The 19,465-nt window shown below is 44.6% G+C and overlaps 1 protein-coding gene across 2 annotated transcripts in view; it reads left to right on the top strand.

Annotated features, from left to right (window-relative positions):
* The window catches only part of LOC143301237 (uncharacterized), a 182,733-nt gene extending 166,678 nt beyond the window's left edge, over nucleotides 1-16,055 (top strand). For both annotated transcript variants that reach the window (XM_076615368.1, XM_076615369.1), the window contains 8 exons: nucleotides 793-880; nucleotides 1,811-1,950; nucleotides 3,003-3,108; nucleotides 5,262-5,383; nucleotides 6,181-6,289; nucleotides 8,197-8,318; nucleotides 12,392-12,502; nucleotides 15,148-16,055. In XM_076615368.1, the coding sequence (XP_076471483.1) occupies nucleotides 793-880; nucleotides 1,811-1,950; nucleotides 3,003-3,108; nucleotides 5,262-5,383; nucleotides 6,181-6,289; nucleotides 8,197-8,318; nucleotides 12,392-12,502; nucleotides 15,148-15,233 (884 nt within the window). In that variant the 3' untranslated portion in view covers nucleotides 15,234-16,055. The remainder of the gene's footprint in view (nucleotides 1-792; nucleotides 881-1,810; nucleotides 1,951-3,002; nucleotides 3,109-5,261; nucleotides 5,384-6,180; nucleotides 6,290-8,196; nucleotides 8,319-12,391; nucleotides 12,503-15,147) is intronic.
* The last annotated feature ends 3,410 nt before the right edge of the window (nucleotides 16,056-19,465 follow it).

Genomic DNA, 19,465 nt, shown 5'->3' with positions numbered 1-19,465 from the left:
ATTCAGTCAGTGTTGCGTACTCATTTATGTATTTATTTTATTCATTTATTCATTCATTTATACAGTAACGCTTTTTTTTTAAATTCTATTTTTGCGGAGCTTTCTGTGTGTCATTTGCAAATGAAGGGGCACAACTGTTTTTAGCAGCCTTTTCTGGTTCTGAGATAAATTACTGTTCTTTCTGGTTTTATTTTATATCGTTGAATCTTTTTTTTTCTTTTTCACATCATTTTGCACTATCATATTTTATTATATATCCTTTTTTTTTGTTTCGTGATATTTTATCAAAAGTGATAGTGATATTATTTCTACGAAAAACCAAACATAGGAGATGTGTTTAGAAGATAGAAAGGTATACCAATAGCGTCTTAATGGGTGTTGAATCCAGAAAGGGTTTTTTTTCTCTTTTTTGTGGGTGTGTATGTGGAGGGGGGTCAGTGGGGTGATGGGGGTGGTATCTACAAAAATAGCTGCCAATGCAGCTGCATGCGCGAATGTCGTATGCTCTTCTAACGTTCTCCTTCTCTGTCTCTCTCTCTCTCTCTTTGTCTATTTATCTGTCTGTCTCTCTCTTTACGTATTATTGATATTATTAGTAGTGGTAGTAGGAGCATATTTATATAACGCTGAATCTTGTTCAGAGACAAATCAAAGCGCTTTCGCACCAGTTATTCACACGCATGCATAACTCTAAAACTGGAAGAAAAAAACAACTGAAGACAAAGAAGAGGCAGGGAAGGGAGGCTATTTTGGATTATATATATGTGTGTGTGTGTGTGTGTGTGTGTACAGGCCCACAGCAGAAGTGCATGCAGATTCTCCGGTCCTGCAGTGCCCTCATGCCGAGTAGTGTTCCAACTCCGGATTCTCGTGGCTGCCAGTGAGTCCATCGTCCGTTCATTCATTCATTCATGCATGCATACATTCCTTTGTTGAGTTGTTGTGGTTGTTTTTTCGTTGTTTTTTTTGTTCGTTCAGTTATTCAGTCATTTATGATGATGGCAATCATTGGTGAGGATGATAATGATGATGATGATGACGATGACAATCTTAGTACGAATGATGACGGTGATGGTGACGTGACAATCTTGGTGAGGATGATGGTGGTGACGATGACAGTCATGCTGAGGGTGGTGACGATGATGACGATCTTGGTGAGGAAGATAATGAAGACGGTGATGATGACGATGACATGGTGACGATGATGACGGTGATAGTGATGACAATCATCGTGAGGGAGACAACGATGATGGCGATGATGACAATGACAATGTTGGTGTGGATGACAACGATGATGATGAGGATGATGATGATGACAAAGTGGGGATGATGATAGTGATGATGATGATGATGATGATGATGATGATGATGATGATGACAAAGTGGGGATGATGATAGTGATGATGATGATGATGATGATGATGATGACAATCATGCTGAGGGTGGTGACGATGATGACGATCTAGGTGAGAAAGATAACGAAGATGGTGATGACGATGACAGTCATAGTGATGATGATGTCGGTGATGATGACGACAACCATCTGGTGAGGAAGACAATGATGACGGCGACGATGACGATGATTGACGATCGTGGTGATGAATGACAACGATGAAGACGACGATGACGACAAAAGACGTTGATGAATTGAATAAAAGTGATGATGGCGACGATGACAATGACAATCATGGTCAGGAGAAGATAAGGATGATGATGATGATGGTGATGACTCTGCCAATCTTGATGAGGATGATAACGACGAAGACGATGACGACGATGATAAAGGCGATGGATGACTCTCCCCGTACAGGAGTGCCCCTCGCTACATCCAGTGCGTGGAGCGCTTCCAGACAGAGTGTGAAGGGGTGATGAGCGCAGAGACTCTCGAGGCCGCGGAGGACGCCAAGAAGGTTGTGGAGTCCAGCTGTGGCGGCGGCGGCGGATCAGGGCGTGAGTGTGTGTGTGTGTGTGTGTGTGTGTGTGTGTGTGTGTGTGTGTGTGTGTTTATCAGTTCGCTTTTCACTGTCTGTCTGTCTCTGTGTGTCTGTCTGTCTGTCTGTCTCTCTCACCCTCTCTCCCTCCCTCTCTCTCTTTCTTTCTTTTTTTCTCTCTGTCACTGTCTCTCTCTCTCTGTCTCTCTCTTTCTCTCTCTCTGCGTCTGTCTGTCTGTCTCTCTCCGTCTGTCTGCCTTTCACAATATGTCTGTCTGTCTGTCTGTCTGTCTGTCTGTCTCTCTCTCTCTCTCTCTCTCTCTCTCTCTCTCTCTCTCTCTATATATATATATATATATATATATATATATATATAAGATAAGATAAGAAGATAAGATAAGAATAACTTTATTATATATATATATATATATATATATATATATATATATATATATATATATATATAATTATAAACAGATAGACATATGTATATCTATCAGTATCTTTCTATACATATGTAATGTAAACAACTCTCTCTCTCTCAGAGAGAGAGAATTGTGTGTATTTGTGTGTGTGCATGTGTATGTGAGGAAAAGACAGACTGCATGCAAATACCTACGGTTGAAACTAGCTGCTCCGATACAAGGGACATTGTTCAAGTTCTGCATCTGCAACGTTGTATATATATATATATATATATATATATATATATATATATATATATATTTTTTTTTTTTTTTTTTTTTTTTTTTTTTTTTTAATGTTATCTCTCCAGCTACGAGTAAGAACTCGGTGTGTGTGTGTGTGTGTGTGTGTGTGTGTGTGTGTGTGTGTGTGTATGTGTGTGTGATGGGGTGGTGTCGGTATCGATGTCTGTGTCTCTGTGTGTCTGTGTGATTTCATGGGAGAATAAAATGTATTTTCAAAGAAAAATATTCATGACATAATTATGTGTGTGTGCGTGTGTGTGTGCATGTGTGTCCATGTGTGCGTGCATATGTGTGCGTGTGCATGTGTGTGCGTGCATGTGTGTGTGTGTGTGTGTGTGTGTGTGTGTGTGTGTGTGTGCAGCCAGCGGAGGCGTGTGTCAAGAACTGCTGGACTGTCAGTTGGAGTACTCCAAACAGAACGTCCCCAACGCCGATGCCGAGAGCATGCCCATGGAGATTTTATGCGAGTGAGTGGCCAGCACCTTGCTGTCATAACAGTAGACGTTATGGTTGTAGGAGGAGGAGGAGGAGGCGGGGGCGAGGGGGGTGGGTGGTATCAGTAGTAGTAGGAGGAGGAGGAGGAGGGAGGGTGGTAGTAGTAGTAGGAGGAGGGGGAGGGGGAGGAGGAAGACTAGTAGTATTAGTGGTACTAGTATGAGGAGGAGGAGAAGTGGTAGTGGTAGTAGGAGGAGTAGTAGGAATAGGAGTAGTAGTATGAAGAGGAGGAGTAGGAGGAGGAGGAGGAGTAGCAGTGTAGTAGGAGGAGTAGTAGCAGGTGTAGTAGAAGGAGTAGGAGGAGGAGTAGGAGGATTAGGAGTAGTAAGAGGAGGAGTAGGCCATAGGAGTAGTAGCAGGAGGAGGAGTAGTGGGAGTAGTAGTGGGAAGAGGAGGAGGAGAGTAGTAGTAGGAGGAGTCGTAGGAAGAGTAGTGGGAGGAGGAGTGTGGAGTAGTGGGAAGAGGAGGAGGAGATGGAGTAAAAGGAGGAGGAGGAGTAGCGAGAAGAGGAGGAGTAGAAGTAGTTGCAGTAGAGTAGTAGTAGCAGGAGGAGGAGGAGTTAGAAGAGTAGTAGCAGTAGTGGTTGGAGTAGGAGGAGTAGGAGGAGGAAGAAGAAGAAGAATACGTAACCAATTCATATAGCACCGAATCTTGTGCAGATACTAATCAAAACGCTTCCACTTGAAAACTTTCACTTGCTTGCATCGTGGTATGAAAAGGCAAATCTTGAAAGTAACAGTGATAATGATAATGATAATAATGATAATATTTATATAGCGCTGAATCATTTGCAGAGACAAATCAAAGCACTTTCACACCAGTCATTCACACGCGTGCTTAACTCTAAAACTGAAGAAACTGAAGACTACGAGGAAGAGGCAGAGGAGGGAGGCTATCTTGGGAAGAGGTGGGTTTTTTTAAGGCCAGACATGAAAGAGGTGAGTGCGGAGACCTGACGAAGCGAAAGAGGAAGTTCATTCCAAATGCAAGGTCCAGAGACGGAGAAAGAACGGCGGCCAACAGTGGAGTGTTTTGAATCTGGGTGTGCGTAAACAGAGTGGATCCGAAGCCAAACGTAGAGAGCGAGATGGAGTGTAGAGGTGAAAGGCAGCCAGAGAGATAGGAAGGGGCAGGTACACGTAGATACAAGGCTAGAGAAACTATGGATGGAAAAGAAAGAAGGAAACGGGGCATAGAGTACAGCCTTGTCACATAATCGTCAAAAGAGGACGCTAGCTAGCGGGACAAAGGGGAGGTTACCTACTTCCGGGAGGTTATCGGCCGTAGTTGCTCTCTTTTTCTCCGCATAGGCGGATAGTAGTTTGCACAGGACAGGAATGTCAGACCCCTGCCGGAGTCTGCACTAGTTGGGTCACGGTAAGTATGTTATTTAAACGTAATTTTAGATAGAAAATTTCCTTTTAAAAAGAACTCGAGAGCAGCAGCAGTAGCAGCAGCAGCATCGTCATTAACTTCATCGTCATTCTTTGTCATCATCAACGCAGATGGAAAAAAAAAAGGTCCCAGATTCTGTGGCCTTTCATGCTTTGCTGCTGGTGACCTCAGTTTAGACAACCCCCACCCTCGCCACATCCTCCCATTCCTTATGGCTTCGATTTTTGTGCAGTATCAATGTATTTTGCAACCGCAACTGACTTTCTCTTATTTGTATTTGTATTTGTAATTCTTTTTATCACAACAGATTTCTCTGTGTGAAATTCGGGCTGCTCTCCCCAGGGAGAGCGCGCGTCGCTACACTACAGCGCTACCCATTTTTTTGTATTTTTTCCTGTGTGCAGTTTTATTTGTTTTTCCTATTGAAGTGGATTTTTCTACAGAATTTTGCCAGGAACAACCCTTTTGTTGCCGTGGGTTCTTTTACGTGCGCTAAGTGCATGCTGCAAACGGGACCTCGGTTTATCGTCTCATCCGAATGACTAGCGTCCAGACCACCACTCAAGGTCTAGTGGAGGGGGAGAAAATTTTGGGGGCTGTGCCGTGGTTCGAACCAGCGCGCTCAGATTCTCTCGCTTCCTAGGCGGACGCGTTACCTCTAGGCCATTACTCCACATTATTGGAGGTTAGTAGTCGAGTACTGTGTATCCTCTTCTGTACTGTGTTCCAGGGGCATCCACAGCTTCCTCAGGTGTGCTGACGCTGCGGCTGAGAAGTGTAACATCCCTGAAGACAGCCCTGACACCTCGTTGACTGACCTGGCCGAATGGTTCGAGGAATATTGCCAGAAAGGTGAGGCAGAGACAGAGACAGAGGGAGAGAGAGAGAGAGAGAGAGAGAGAGGGGATGGGCAGAGGGATAGAGACAGAGAGATGAGAGACAGAGAGAGAAGGAGGTGTGGGTGAGAGTGAGAGAGGAGATAGAGAGAGAGAGAGGGGGCAGAGGGATAGAAACAGAAAGGACAGACAGAGAGAGGGGGGTGTGGGTGAGAGGGAGAGAGAGGGGGGGAGAGAGAGAGAGAGAAGGTTGGGGCAGAGGGATAGAGACAGAGAGAGCGGAGAGACAGAGAGAGAGGGGGGGGTGTGGGGGAGAGGGAGAGTGAGAGAGGAGAGAGAGAGAGGAGAGACACAGAGTGGAGAGTGGGGGAGAGTGAGAGTAAGAGAAGACGTGAGGGAGAGGGAGAGACAGAGACACAGAGAGACAGAGAGACAGAGAGGGAGAAAGATGAGCTTGTAGGAAAGCAGGGGACGGAGATAGGGAGAAGGAGGAGGGCCAGACAACCAGAGAATGATTATGTGACGAGTAAATTCAGTTTCAGTTTCAATATTTGACTGATCCGTGAATGAGATAGAGGTTGAGAGAGAGAGAGGGGTGAGTGGGACAGTGAGAGTGAGAGAGGGCAGAGAGAGAGAGAGAAGAGGGAGATATAACGATAACGATAACGATTATCTATAACGATAATAGCAGTTGTTTTATTCAGATAGGGCCAGAGCCCCTTGCTGCAGGTGATTTCACTGAGAGAGGATAATGAGAAAATGACATCACATAGAACATCAACTGGAAATAAAATCTGGAGTCCTTTGCTGCAGTGGTGGACAAGGACTGGGCCAAATCCTGCCCCAGCCTCTCCCAGTGCGACCTGCCCATCGAGCAGACCACCATTCTCAACAACCTGGTGCAGGCGTCCCTCTGGTGCCCGTACGTATCGTCACATCCTCTCCGCCCCCCCCCCCCCCCCCCCCCCCGCACTTAATGTGTGTGTGTGAGAGAGAGAGAGAGAGAGCACTTAATGTGTGTGTGTGAGAGAGAGAGAGAGAGAGCACTTAATGTGTGTGAGAGAGAGAGAGAGAGCACTTAATGTGTGTGTGAGAGAGAGAGCACTTAATGTGTGTGTGTGTGAGAGAGAGAGAGAGAGCACTTAATGTGTGTGTGTGTGTGAGAGAGAGAGAGCACTTAATGTGTGTGTAAGAGAGAGAGAGAGAGAGCACTTAATGTGTGTGAGAGAGAGAGAGCACTTAATGTGTGTGAGAGAGAGAGAGCACTTAATGTGTGTGTGTGTGTGAGAGAGAGAGAGAGAGCACTTAATGTGTGTGTGTGTGAGAGAGAGAGAGCACTTAATGTGTGTGTAAGAGAGAGAGAGAGCACTTAATGTGTGTGTGTGTGAGAGAGAGAGAGCACTTAATGTGTGTGTGTGTGTGTGTGTGAGAGAGAGAGAGAGAGCACTTAATGTGTGTGTGTAAGAGAGAGAGAGAGAGCGCTTAATGTGTGTGTGTGTGTGTGTGTGAGAGAGAGAGAGAGAGAGCACATAATGTGTGTGTGTGAAAGACAAAGAGAGAGAGAGAGAGAGAGCACTTCAGTATTAATCTTATAGCACGCAATTTGTGAAGGTATATCCCGATACTGGAAATTTGATGACAAACATCATCCAGAGCCAAAAGACCGAGAGAGGACTGGATTGTATTGCTTAATTAAGACGGAGGACAGGTTTTGTGTTGTTGTTTTTTTTCCTTGGTTTTTGTTTTTCAAGTGCCTATGCAAATCGAGTTCATTCATTCAATCATTCATTCATTTCCTGCTGCATTGGACTCATCCACTCATATTTATTTATCTATCCATCTATCTATCTTTTTTTTGTGTGTGTTGTTTTAATGATAGTCAGTGGCGTTCGACTATGATGATCAGAACAGCAGAGGAGGTAACTGCTGTCCTGACTGTCTTGGCTAGAATTTATATGATAATATCAAATCAAATCAATGTGAGGCATATTGAGCCCATCATGTGGGTGGAATTTACGCTATAGAAGTACTGTGATATTATATTATTATTATTAGCATCATTATTATTATTATTCGTGGTAGCAGTAGTAGGAGGAGGAGAAGCAGCAGTAGTAGCTGTAGTAGTAGTTTTAGTATTAGTAGTATCGGATTGACATAGGCTTTTAGCTGGGCCAAGAACAAACTGAGAGTTGTATGATCAGTGGTTTCTCCATGGCAGTGGGAAATCATTCACAGCTTAGCCTTTTGTGAAGGACTTTGACTCTCGAACATGGGGGCAAGATTGCACTGGCTCTTAGTGCTGCAGCCTTGGGGGGGGGGGGGGGGGGGGCGGCTAGTTGGCCTTTGGGAACCAATCCCAACGCTGACTGTCCTGAAACCTTCTTGGCCGAGATAGTGTGGTTGTAACTCGGGCAAGACACTATCCACTATAATCAAATTCTAACCCAGATGGTTGGGACAGCAGTTTGCCTCCTCTGCTGTTCTGATGGTCATAGTGTAGTCGGACATGACTGACTATCATACAGTATCGAAACCTCTTGGACTCTTGGACCCTTTCACCGCCAGTCAATTTAGAGTACAAAATTCCCTTGTGGTATAAACACAGAAAAGACAGTGGCTAAGAATAGCTGGGGTTTCCTCCTGCGATGTATTGAAAATATGGCCTATCCTACCACCGAACATTAAGAGCAGTAGGTTCATGGATAACAGTCCAATGAATGGTCACCTTTCGGTGACATGGGTCCTCTACCACGCCTGTGCATACATGCGAGCTTGGCGGTGAAAGGGTTAACGATTTCTGCTTTATCCTGTGACCCTGTGTCTGTGCAGGTACGTGCAGGAGACGATGGAGTGCACATGGCAGGCGGTCAGTGACTGCGGGGTGCAGGACGTGCAGCAAGACCTGAACTACCTGGACACACTGGCTACCAACACCTGCTCCCCTTCTGCAGGTGGGTTGTGTTGACCTGATAACAGTTCATTCTTACACTTGCAGGTGGATTGATTTTACCTGATAACAGTTCATTTGAACACTTGTTACCCTTATGCAGGTGGGTTGTGTTGACCTGATTACTGAGTTCTTTCATATACCTACAGGTGGGATTATTTTACCTGATAACAATTCATTTGAACACCTGCTCGCCTCTTGCAGGTGGGTTCTCTTTGATTTTGTTGGATTACGGTTCATTCATACACCTTCTTCTACCCTTCTGCATCTGGGTTGTGTTGACCTGATTACACAGTTCATTCAAACTCCTGCTACCTTATATGCAGGTGGCTTCTGTTGACCTGATTACAGTTCATACATACACCTGCTTCTAACCCTTCTGTGGATGGGTTGTGTCTACCTGATTTCAATTCATTCAAACACCTGTTACCTTTCTTCAGGTGGGTTGTGCTGTCCTGATTTCATTCTGAAGCACTTAATCCTCCGAAAAAATAAACCCATGAAAATATAACAGCAACAACCCGTCGTCTTCATTTATAGTTGGTTACCTGTGGGCCAAGGGATTCTGAGGCGCGGAGTCTTGAGGATTCAAAAAACAGGCCAGCAAGATTTTCACTGGTGGAGACCTTTCCCGTCGAATTAGTGCTTCCATTTTTGACTCACTTGTGTAAACAAAGTGAGTCTATGTTTTAACCCGGTGTTCGGTTGTCTGTGTGTGTGTGTGTGTGTGTGTCTGTGTGTCTGTGTGTCCGTGGTAAACTTTAACATTGACATTTTCTCTGCAAATATTTTGTCAGTTGACACCAAATTAGGCATAAAAATAGGAAAAATTCAGTTTTTTCCAGTCATCTTGTTTAAAACAATATTGCACCTCTGGGGTGGGCACAAGAAATAATAAATGAAGCCTAATTATATGCAGACTGCATTTACTGTTATATTTATATTTTTTGTATTCTCTAAACTTGGCACTTTCATCTGATATTCTGACCCAACAAGAAGAGCAGTTATTACTATCATTTTTTGTTCAAACAGGAACTTGTTTTGCTAAGCATGGAAGTTTTATTTATTTTGCAAACGTTTTGGTGCAGGTAGTAAAAAAGGGAAATTACTCTGTAATTAATGCTAGGGGACTTAATTCGCTTTAAACTGATCTTTCTCATCTTAAACATTACATTTTGAAATTATACTCAATACATAAAAAGCTTGTTTGTTGTTGTTTTTAAAGTGTATCACAAGTGAGTCTTGAAGGCCTTGCCTCTCTTGTCTCACATCATTTTGCAGTTTTTGACCCTCCTCTCCTTCTACCCCTGTCCTCCCTTCCTTTCCGGGTATCATTGCCGTGGGGTCCGTGTTTGATTCCCAGAGAAGTATTCTCTGTTCGTGAACTGGAAGGTCTATATAACTGTAGCGTTCAGGTGAACATGAGGCAGATGATAATGAAAGGGTCTGCTGTCCATACAGCAGCAGTGTGAGATGCTATGTGGTCAGTATTTTTTTTTTTTTTTTTTAATCTTTCGAATAAGATGATAAACCCAGGTGCCATGCATGGGAAAGAACTCACCGCAACGAAAGGGTTGTAACATCACAACTCATTCCAATCGAGTTCATTCCAACACAATACAATACAATACAATACAATACAATACAACCAAATGCAGTGCAATACAATGCGACTGACATGATGCAATGCAATGCAATCCAATACAGTACAATGCAACACAATGCAATATAATGCAACACAATGCAGTACAATGCAACACAATGCAGTACAATGCAACACAAAGCAGTACAATGCAGTACAATGCAACACAAAGCAGTACAATGCAGTACAATGCAGCACAATGCAGTGCAATGCAACACATTGCAACACAATGCAGTACAATGCAACACAATTCAGTACAATGCAACACAATTCAGTACAATGCAACACAATTCAGTACAATGCAACACAATGCAGTACAATGCAACACAATTCAGTACAATGCAACACAATTCAGTACAATGCAACACAATGCAGTACAATGCAACGCCATGCAGTACAATGCAGTACAATGCAGCACAATGCAACACAATGCAGTACAATGCAACACAATGCAGTACAATGCAACACAATGCAGTACAGTGCAACACAATGCAGTACAATGCAACACAATGCAGTACAATGCAACACAATGCAGTACAATGCAACACAATTCAGTACAATGCAACACAATGCAGTACAATGCAACGCCATGCAGTACAATGCAGTACAATGCAGCACAATGCAACACAATGCAGTACAATGCAACACAATGCAGTACAATGCAACACAATGCAACACAATGCAGTACAATGCAACACATTGCAACACAATGCAGCACAATGCAGTACAATGCAACACATTGCAACACAATGCAACACAATGCAGTACAATGCAACACATTGCAACACAATGCAGCACAATGCAACACAATGCAACACATTGCAACACAATGCAGTACAATGCAGCAAAATGCAACACAATGCAGTACGATGCAACACAATGCAACACAGTGCAACACAATGCAGTACAATACAACACATTGCAACACAATCCAACACAATGCAGTACATTGCAACACAGCAATAAGTATTATATGATCCAACACAATGCAATCAATATAAAATAGTCCAACATAATACGCTAAATACAATGTAATACAGTACAAGACAACAGAAGATGGAACAGTCAAACACAACGCAATATGACACACCACAATGTGCAACACTACACTACAACACAACACCGCACAATACAACACAATATACTGCACCACACTACACTGCACTACACTCCACTCCACTCCATTACAGTACACTACACTACACAGCACAGCACAGCACAGCACAGCACAACACACTACACCACACTACACTGCACTACACTCTACTTCACTCCACTCCACTACAGTACACTACACTGCAACACAGCACAGCACGGCACAGCACAACACACTACACCACACTACACTGCACTACACTCTACTTCACTCCACTCCACTACAGTACACTACACTGCAACACAGCACAGCACAGCCCCGCACAACACAGCACAGCACAACACAACACAACACACTACACCACACTACACTGCACTACACTCTACTTCACTCCACTCCACTACAGTACACTACATTGCAACACAGCACAGCACAGCACGGCACAGCACAACACAACACAACACATTACACCACACGACATTGCACTACACTCTACTTAACTCCACTCCATTCCACTCAACTCCACTTCACTACACTGCAACACAGCACAGCACAGCACAATACAGCATAGCACAACACACCACAACACAACACAACACACTACACGACACTACACTTCAGCACAGCACAGCACAGCACAGCACAGCACAGCACAGCACAACACAACACAACACAACACATTACACCACACTTCACTGCACTACACTCTAACTCCACTCCACTCCACTCAACTCCACTACACTACACTGCAACACAGCACAGCACAGCACACCACAGCACAACACAACACAGCACACCACAACACAACACACTACACGACACTACACTTCAGCACAGCACAGCACAGCACAGCACAACACAGCACAGCACAACACACCACAACGACACAACACACTACACCACAGCAGATCACAATACAACACACTACACTACACTACACCACACTGCACTACAGTACACTACACTGCAACACAGCACAGCACAACACAACACAACACATTACACCACACTACACTGCACTACACTCTACTTAACTCCACTCCACTCAACTCCACTTCACTACACTGCAACCCAGCACAGCACAGCACAGCACAGCACAGCACAACACACCACAGCACAACACAACACAACACACTACACGACACTACACTTCAGCACAGCACATCACAACACAACACACCACAGCACAACACAACACACCACACCACAGCACAGCACAATACAACACACTACACCACACCACACCACACCACACCACAACCCAACCCAACACAACACAACCCGACCCAACACAATGCATAGTTTACTTCACCGTCCTTCACGTTTTGGCTTGCTACAGAACCAGATGCCGAAGGTGGCGACAAGGATGACTCGGACGCGGAAGGGGAGGCGGAGGGTGGAGTGGACGATTCTGTTGGACGCTCTGAGGCTGAAGGGGGTGATGATGCTGGTAAGGAAGGGAAAGAGAGAGAGAGAGGGGGGAGGGGTGACAGGGGGAGTAGAGGGAAGAGAGAGAGAGAGGGGTGTGGGGGTGGAACAGAGACAGAAACAGACAGAGAAAGAGAGCGGAAGATTGAGGTTGGGATGAGGGTGGAAGAGACAGAGAGAGAGTGAGAGAAAGAGAGAGAGAAAGAAAGAGCGTAGGAAGAGAGAGAGAGGGGGGAATGAGGGAGAAAAAGAGACAGACACAGAGAGAGGGACACACACACACACACACACACACACACACACACACACACACACACACACACACACACACACAGAGTGAGAGAGGTAGAATAAGATGCGGAAGAGGGAGGGAGAGGAGATTGACTCCCGAAAACACTTCAGACTTCAGATGATATATTCAGACTTCTTAAGTCTGAAGAGAGAGACAGACAGACAGAGAGAGAAAGAGAGAGAGAGGTGAACTCTGAAAGGGGAGAGAGAGAGAGACGGGGGTCTGGAAAAGAGAAAGACACAGAGATGCAGGAAGAGGAGAAGAGATAGATGAGGAAGAAGAAGGAGGGAGAAAGAGATTGAGCTGTGGAAGAGAGGACTAGAGGATGTGGGAGTGGGTGAGGGGCGAGAGAAAGAGAGAGACTGGAGAGAGTGTGTGTGTGTGTTTGTGGAAAAAGAAAAAAAAAAACAGAGACAGAGACAGAGAGAAACACAGACAGAGGAAGAGTCAGTCAGAGCGAAGGAGAGAGGGAGGAACTGAGGATGAATGGGAAGAAGATACTTCAGACCAGTCGACGTATTCAGAACTTCTTTAGTATGAAGAGGGTGGAGAGAGAGAGAGAGAGAGGAGGGGAGTTAAGGGGGGGGAGGGGCTGAAAATGGACATGAACACACACACACACACACACACACACACACACACACACACACACAGAGAGAGTGAGAGAGGTAGAATAAGATGCGGAAGAGGGAGGGAGAGGAGATTGACTCCCGAAAACACTTCAGACTTCAGATGATATATTCAGACTTCTTAAGTCTGAAGAGACAGACAGACAGACAGACACAGAGAGAGAGAGAGAGAGAGAGAGAGAGAGAGAGAGATGAACTGTGAAAGGAGAGAGAGAGAGAGACGGGGGTCTGGAAAAGAGAAAGACACAGAGATGCAGGAAGAGGAGAAGAGATAGATGAGGAAGAAGAAGGAGGGAGAAAGAGATTGAGCTGTGGAAGAGAGGACTGGAGGATGTGGGAGTGGGTGAGGGGGGAGAGAAAGAGAGAGACTGGAGAGAGTGTGTGTGTGTGTTTGTGGAAAAAGAAAAAAAAAACAGAGACAGAGAGAAACACAGACAGAGGAAGAGTCAGTCAGAGCGAAGGAGAGAGAGAGAGAGGGACTGAGGATGAATGGGAAGAAGATACTTTAGACCAGTCGACGTATTCAGACTTCTTTAGTATGAAGAGGGTGGAGAGAGAGAGAGAGAGGGGGGGGGGGGTAAGGGGGGGGGCTGAAAAGGGACATGAACACACACACACACACACACACACACACACACACACACACACACACACACACACGCACGCACGCACGCACGCACGCACGCACAGAGAGAGAGAGAGGGTGGAAGGGAATCAGACTTGAGATGAATTATTCAGACTTTTGAAGCACGATAGAGGGTGGAGAGAAAGAGAGAGAGAGAGTGTGGGGGAGGAGGGGGCATGAGAGGGGACACAGAGAGAGGGTTGTAAATGAGAAACAGAGAGGAAGGGTGAGAGGGGGAGAGAGGGAAGAGGGGATAGAGATAGAGAAGAAGAGTGAGAGGGGAGAGAGGGAGGGGGGAGAGAGAGACAGAGAGGAAGAGTGAGAGGGGAGAGAGGGAGGGGGGAGAGAGAGACAGAGGAAGAGAGAGGGGGGGGAGAGGGAAGGGGGGGGGGGGGAGAGAGACAGAGAGGAAGAGAGAGAGGGGAGAGAGGGAGGGGGGAGAGAGAGACAGAGAGGAAGAGAGAGAGGGGAGAGAGGGAGGGGGAGATTGAGACAGTGGAAGGGTGAGAGGGGAGAGAGGGAGGGGGAAGAGGGGGAGAGAGACAGAGAGGAAGAGAGGGAGGGGGGAGAGAAGAAGGGGGGGGGAGAGAGTGAGAGGGGAGAGAGAGAGGGGAGAGAGAGAGAGGGGAGAAAGGGAGGGAGAGAGAGAGAGGAGACAGAGGGAGGGGGGAGAGAGGGAGGGGGGAGAGAGACAGAGAGGAAGAGTGAGAGGAGAGGGGGGAGAAGGAAATAGATTAAAAGAGCGAGAGAGAGAGAGAGAGAGAGAGAAGGCTTGGTGGAGCAAAATAGAATTCTCCTTAGCTGTAGTAATGAAGAGAGCATGACTGAACAATAGCAACACAATGAAAGGGAGATAATTTCAAGCTTAAGCTTTTTTCTTTTTCTTTCTTTTTTTTTCCTTTCTTTTTTTTTTCTTTTTTTTTTTTAACAAAGGCTTTAGCTTCACATAGGGTTTATATACAAAGGTAGATAAAGCACTCGCTCTTTTTTTTTTCTTTTCTTTTCAAATATCAAATCTAGCAAATGTGTGTGTCTAGCGTATAATTATGGGTCAATCCACGCGCTTTGGAAAACGGCCTCCTTGAAAGTGAAAAACTGAAAAACTGAAACTTGTTTTGCAGGTGGGAACGCGTGGAGAGCACGAGCCTCCGTTTTGCTGACTTCACTATTCCCTGTGATGCTGGTGGCGTTGATGTCATGGAGATAAAGAGTGATGATGATGATGATGATGATGATGATGAAAGTGCCGTAGGGGAAAGAAAAGAAAGAAAGAAAAAGAAACACCAGATGGACACTTGTCATTATGCAAATTACTGTACTGTACTGTACTGTACTGTATTGTACTGTATTGTGCTGTTGTTGTTGGTCTTTGTCCAGTTTTGTAGGATTGTTTTCGTCTGTTGAGGTGTATTGTTGTTGTTGTTGTTGTTTTTGTAACATGTTATTATTAACGTTGTTTTTTTTTAGTATTTGTGTGTGTGTGTGTGTGTGTGTGTGTGTGTGTGTTATTTTGTTTGTTGTTGTTGTTGTTGTTGTTTTCTTTTTGTTTTGTTTGGTTGTCTGTGTTTTTGCAGTGTATTTTTGGTAATGTTGTGTGTGTGTGTGTGTGTGTGTGTGTGTGTGTTGTTGTTGTTTTTTGGGTGTTTTTTTTTCGTATATGTTTGTTGCTTTGTTTTTGTTGTTTAGTGTGTGTTCATTTTCTTTTTCTGTTATTTGAGCATTGTGTTGTGTTGTGTTGTTTGTTTGTGTATCTGTGTGTAGGTGTCCATTTGTTTGTTTGAGACAGTTGTATGTTTGGGGGCGTTGTGTTTGTTGACGTGTCTTTGTGTTAATTCTTGTGTGTGTGTGTGTGTGTGTGTGTGTGTGTGTGTGTGTGTGTGTGTGTTTAATTTATTGTCCTTTTTCATGTTTCATTTGTTGTCATTTTGTTTCATTGTTTATTTGTCTTTATTGCATGTTACCATTGTTTTGTTTGTTGGATCTGGGTTGTCTAGTTGTTGGTTGTTGTTGGGATTTTATTTGTGTGGGTTTTTGTTGTTGTTGTTTTTATTGTTGTTGTTGTTGTTTGTTGTTGTTGTTGTTGTTGTTGTTTTTTTTTGGGGGGGGTTGTGTTTCTTTGTTTTGTTTTGTTTTTGTTGTTGTTTTGTTGTTTAAAGGATGACTGTAGGTGGATAGATAATTATGTTTGTTCACTCGTTATTCATGGTTGTTTGTGGGGAGGCAGGGAGGGGGGGAGGGTGCGGGGGAGGGGAGGGAGAAAATACTTGCCTTGTATATGTGTAATATATATGTATGTAACTCGTGTGCGTGAGTGTGTTGTGTGTGTGTGTGTGTGAGAAATGAAGGAGAATGAAAGAACGTCCATATCGTCATATTTTCAGTGTTCACTGTGTGGCAAGGTCTTTGGAGTGACGATCTGAGTGAATCTCGGTTTGTTTGGGAATTTTTTCGGTTTGTTTCTTTTTTGTTGGTTTTTGTTTGTTTTTTTTGTTTGTTTTTTTCGCTTGCCTTCTTTTTCTTTTTTCTTTCTTCTTTCTCTCCCTTGTTTTCTGCTTGTTTGATTGATTGTTCAAACATGGGAGAAGGGATTCAGATCAGGCATAGGAGGACAACAGAGTCCGCGTGTCTGCTCGTACATGTTTGCATACCAGTCATTGTCTGTGAGTGAGGTTTGCTGATGTTGATCTACCTAGATCCCAAACCGCCCTTCCACCCCTCCCCTCCCCTCCCCTCCCCTCTCCTCCGAACCCCCAGTTGTTGGGTTTTTTCCCCTCTCCCTGTTTAGTACATCTATATGGAACTGATATACACCTGTCCTGGCTCCTGCAAATGGGATTACATAGGGCCGTGTTAACGCCTAGTATATGGGAACCTAGATAGAGGTTTTATCATCTCCTGTATCATGGATTGTACATGGATGTACTAGCTTCTGTATGAGTATGGGACTCAGTCAGTCTCGTTCAGTACCAAGGTCCATACTAGCTCTTGTATATAGGTTATCTGTGGAGCTTTTTGAGGTCACATTCAAAATGATAAGGGGGGCACACCTGTTGTTTGTCGCGACTGTGACAGGCTTTGTGGTGGAAGGGCATGACACCATTCGCGCCATTTTTTGTTGTTGTTTGTTTGTTTTTTGTTTTGTTTTGTTTTGTTTTTTGGTGGGTTTTTGGGTTGTTTTTTTTGGGGGGGGTGGGTTCTTCTGATAATTGTGATAGCTTTGCTATGGAAAAAAAACACAAACAACACAAGAAGCTAACTTGCATACAATATAAAAGATACACATGTGTGTGCTTTGTAAGTGGGTGTTGAATCCAAATATTTTTAGAAGAAAAAAAAAACCAACTTAGAAAATGGGTGCTATTTCAGATATATCAACTTTGTGTCTTCCATTGAATTCTCAACTGAAAATGATTTTTTTTTTTAAATTTATTTCCTTTTTCTTTTCTTTTTTTTCTCTCTTTTTTTCCTTTTTAAAAAAAAAATTATTTTAAATTATTGTAATTCTGCCAGTATTCTGATTACACATGACTCGAATATGCAAGACGTTATTCCTTTGTTATAAAAGAAAAAACAATTAAAAAACAAAAAAACAAAAACAACTAGCTCAGCGTTGAGTTTTCTACAGCGGGAAACATCAGTTCTTTTTATTTCCAAAGCGCGAGGAACGTTCACTGCCACGTTCGTAGCATGAATGCTCTGCCACCACCACCTAACCAGTAACGGCTGAAGACACGTCATCTGCAGGTTGTGGTGACCCCACATCATGTTGAAAAGCTCTATGGAGAGTCATAGTATGAGCTCCTGATTTGGGAGGCGGGGCGGGGCAGGAGGAGGAGGGGGCGGAGTGTGGGGTTGGGGGTTTCGGGGGGGGGGGGGGGACCTCCGGAAGCTGTATTTAAGTTCCTGTATAATTATGAGGACCTGTATGGTTACCAATTCTTCTGTTGTTGAGAAGGTCGGGATGTGGGGTTAACTAACGACCGACCCATTGTCAAGACAAGACAATACAAGACAATGCAAGACAATACAAGACAAGATGTGTTTATTTCAGGGCACATGAAAATGTTACATATTCCATGTAACTTATAGATGTGAATAGCATAGCTTTTTTTTTTTTTATTTTTTTTAGTATTGTGCTTATTTATAATAGTTTACAATGGCCAACCACCCCTCTCCCCCCCCCCCCCCCCCCCAAAAAAAAAAAGAAAAAAGAAAAGAAAAAGTCCATAATAGTCAAGTTGTTCAGGTCTTGGGAGTTCCATGATCGAAGGTTGTGTTGCTGTAGGGGGGTTGTGGGTCCTGTATGTCTGTACAGGGGGGAGGAGGGCGGGGGGGGTCGTCTGTTATGAGGATGTCATAATATGGGGGTGGGTGGAGTATTTCGAGGAAGGTGAAATCCTAAAAGACTCCTAGTAAACCATTGGATGCATTTGGGGGGTGAGGGGGGTGGGGGGCGGGCGTGGGAGGGGAGGGGTCTGTGATGAGGATGTCATGGAGGGGGCAGGGTGGGGGGGAGGCACGGGGGGGGGGGGAGTATTTCGAGGTAGGTGAGTCCTACATGTCTGTCCTGGTGTGGGTATGGGGGGTGGGGTCTGTTATGAGGATGTCATGGGGGAGAGGTGGAGTATTTCGAGGTAGGTGAGTCCTGTATGTCTGTTCTGGTGAGGAAGAGCTGGGGGTGCGAGGGGTCGGGGGCTGGGGTCTGTTATGAGGATGTCATGGGGTGGGGGGGAGGAGTACTTCGAGGTAGGTGAGTCCTGTATGTCGTCCTGGTGGGGGGCCGGAGGGAGTAGGGTCTGTAATGAGGATGTCATGGGGGAGGCGGGAGGGTTGTGAGTATTTCGAGGAAGGTGAGTCCTATATGTCTGTCCTGTTGGGGGGAGGGGCGTCGGGGGGGGGGGGGGGGGGGGGGGGTCTGTAATCAGGACGTCATGGGGGGGGGGGGTGAGTATTTCGAGGTAGATGAGTCCTACATGCCTGTCCGGGTGGGGGTGGGCTCTGTAATGAGGATGTCAAGGGGGTGGTTGGGATGGTGGGAGCATTTGTGTTTTGAGTTTTTTTTAAGAGCATGTTTCACGTTTGGAGTGCAGTGACTGAAGTATTTGTTACCAAGAGCAGCAGCCACTGGGTTTGATTTTTTTCTTTCTTTTTTTTTCTTTTCTTATCAGTTCTGGGCGAGTTCTCTCTAGTTTTGTTGCTTATAGTGGCTCCCTACATTTGTTTCATGCAGGAATGGTGTTGAATTATTTAGGTTTAGCGTTGTTCTACGGTTTTTTTTCTCTGTCTTTCTTTGGGTTTTCCTTTTGCTGTTGTTGCTGCTGTTGTTGTTGTTCTTTTTTTTTTTTTTTTGTTGGGGTTCTTTTTTTATGGACTGTTTTGATATGAGGTTGGAATACTATTATTGACTGAAAGACTCCAAGTAATCCATTGGATGCATTT

This window comes from Babylonia areolata, chromosome 27 (assembly GCF_041734735.1).
Source record: "Babylonia areolata isolate BAREFJ2019XMU chromosome 27, ASM4173473v1, whole genome shotgun sequence".
NCBI lineage: Eukaryota > Metazoa > Mollusca > Gastropoda > Neogastropoda > Buccinidae > Babylonia > Babylonia areolata.
The sequence above is the reverse complement of the archived record's forward strand: the minus strand, read 5'-3'. Positions and strand labels throughout refer to the sequence as shown.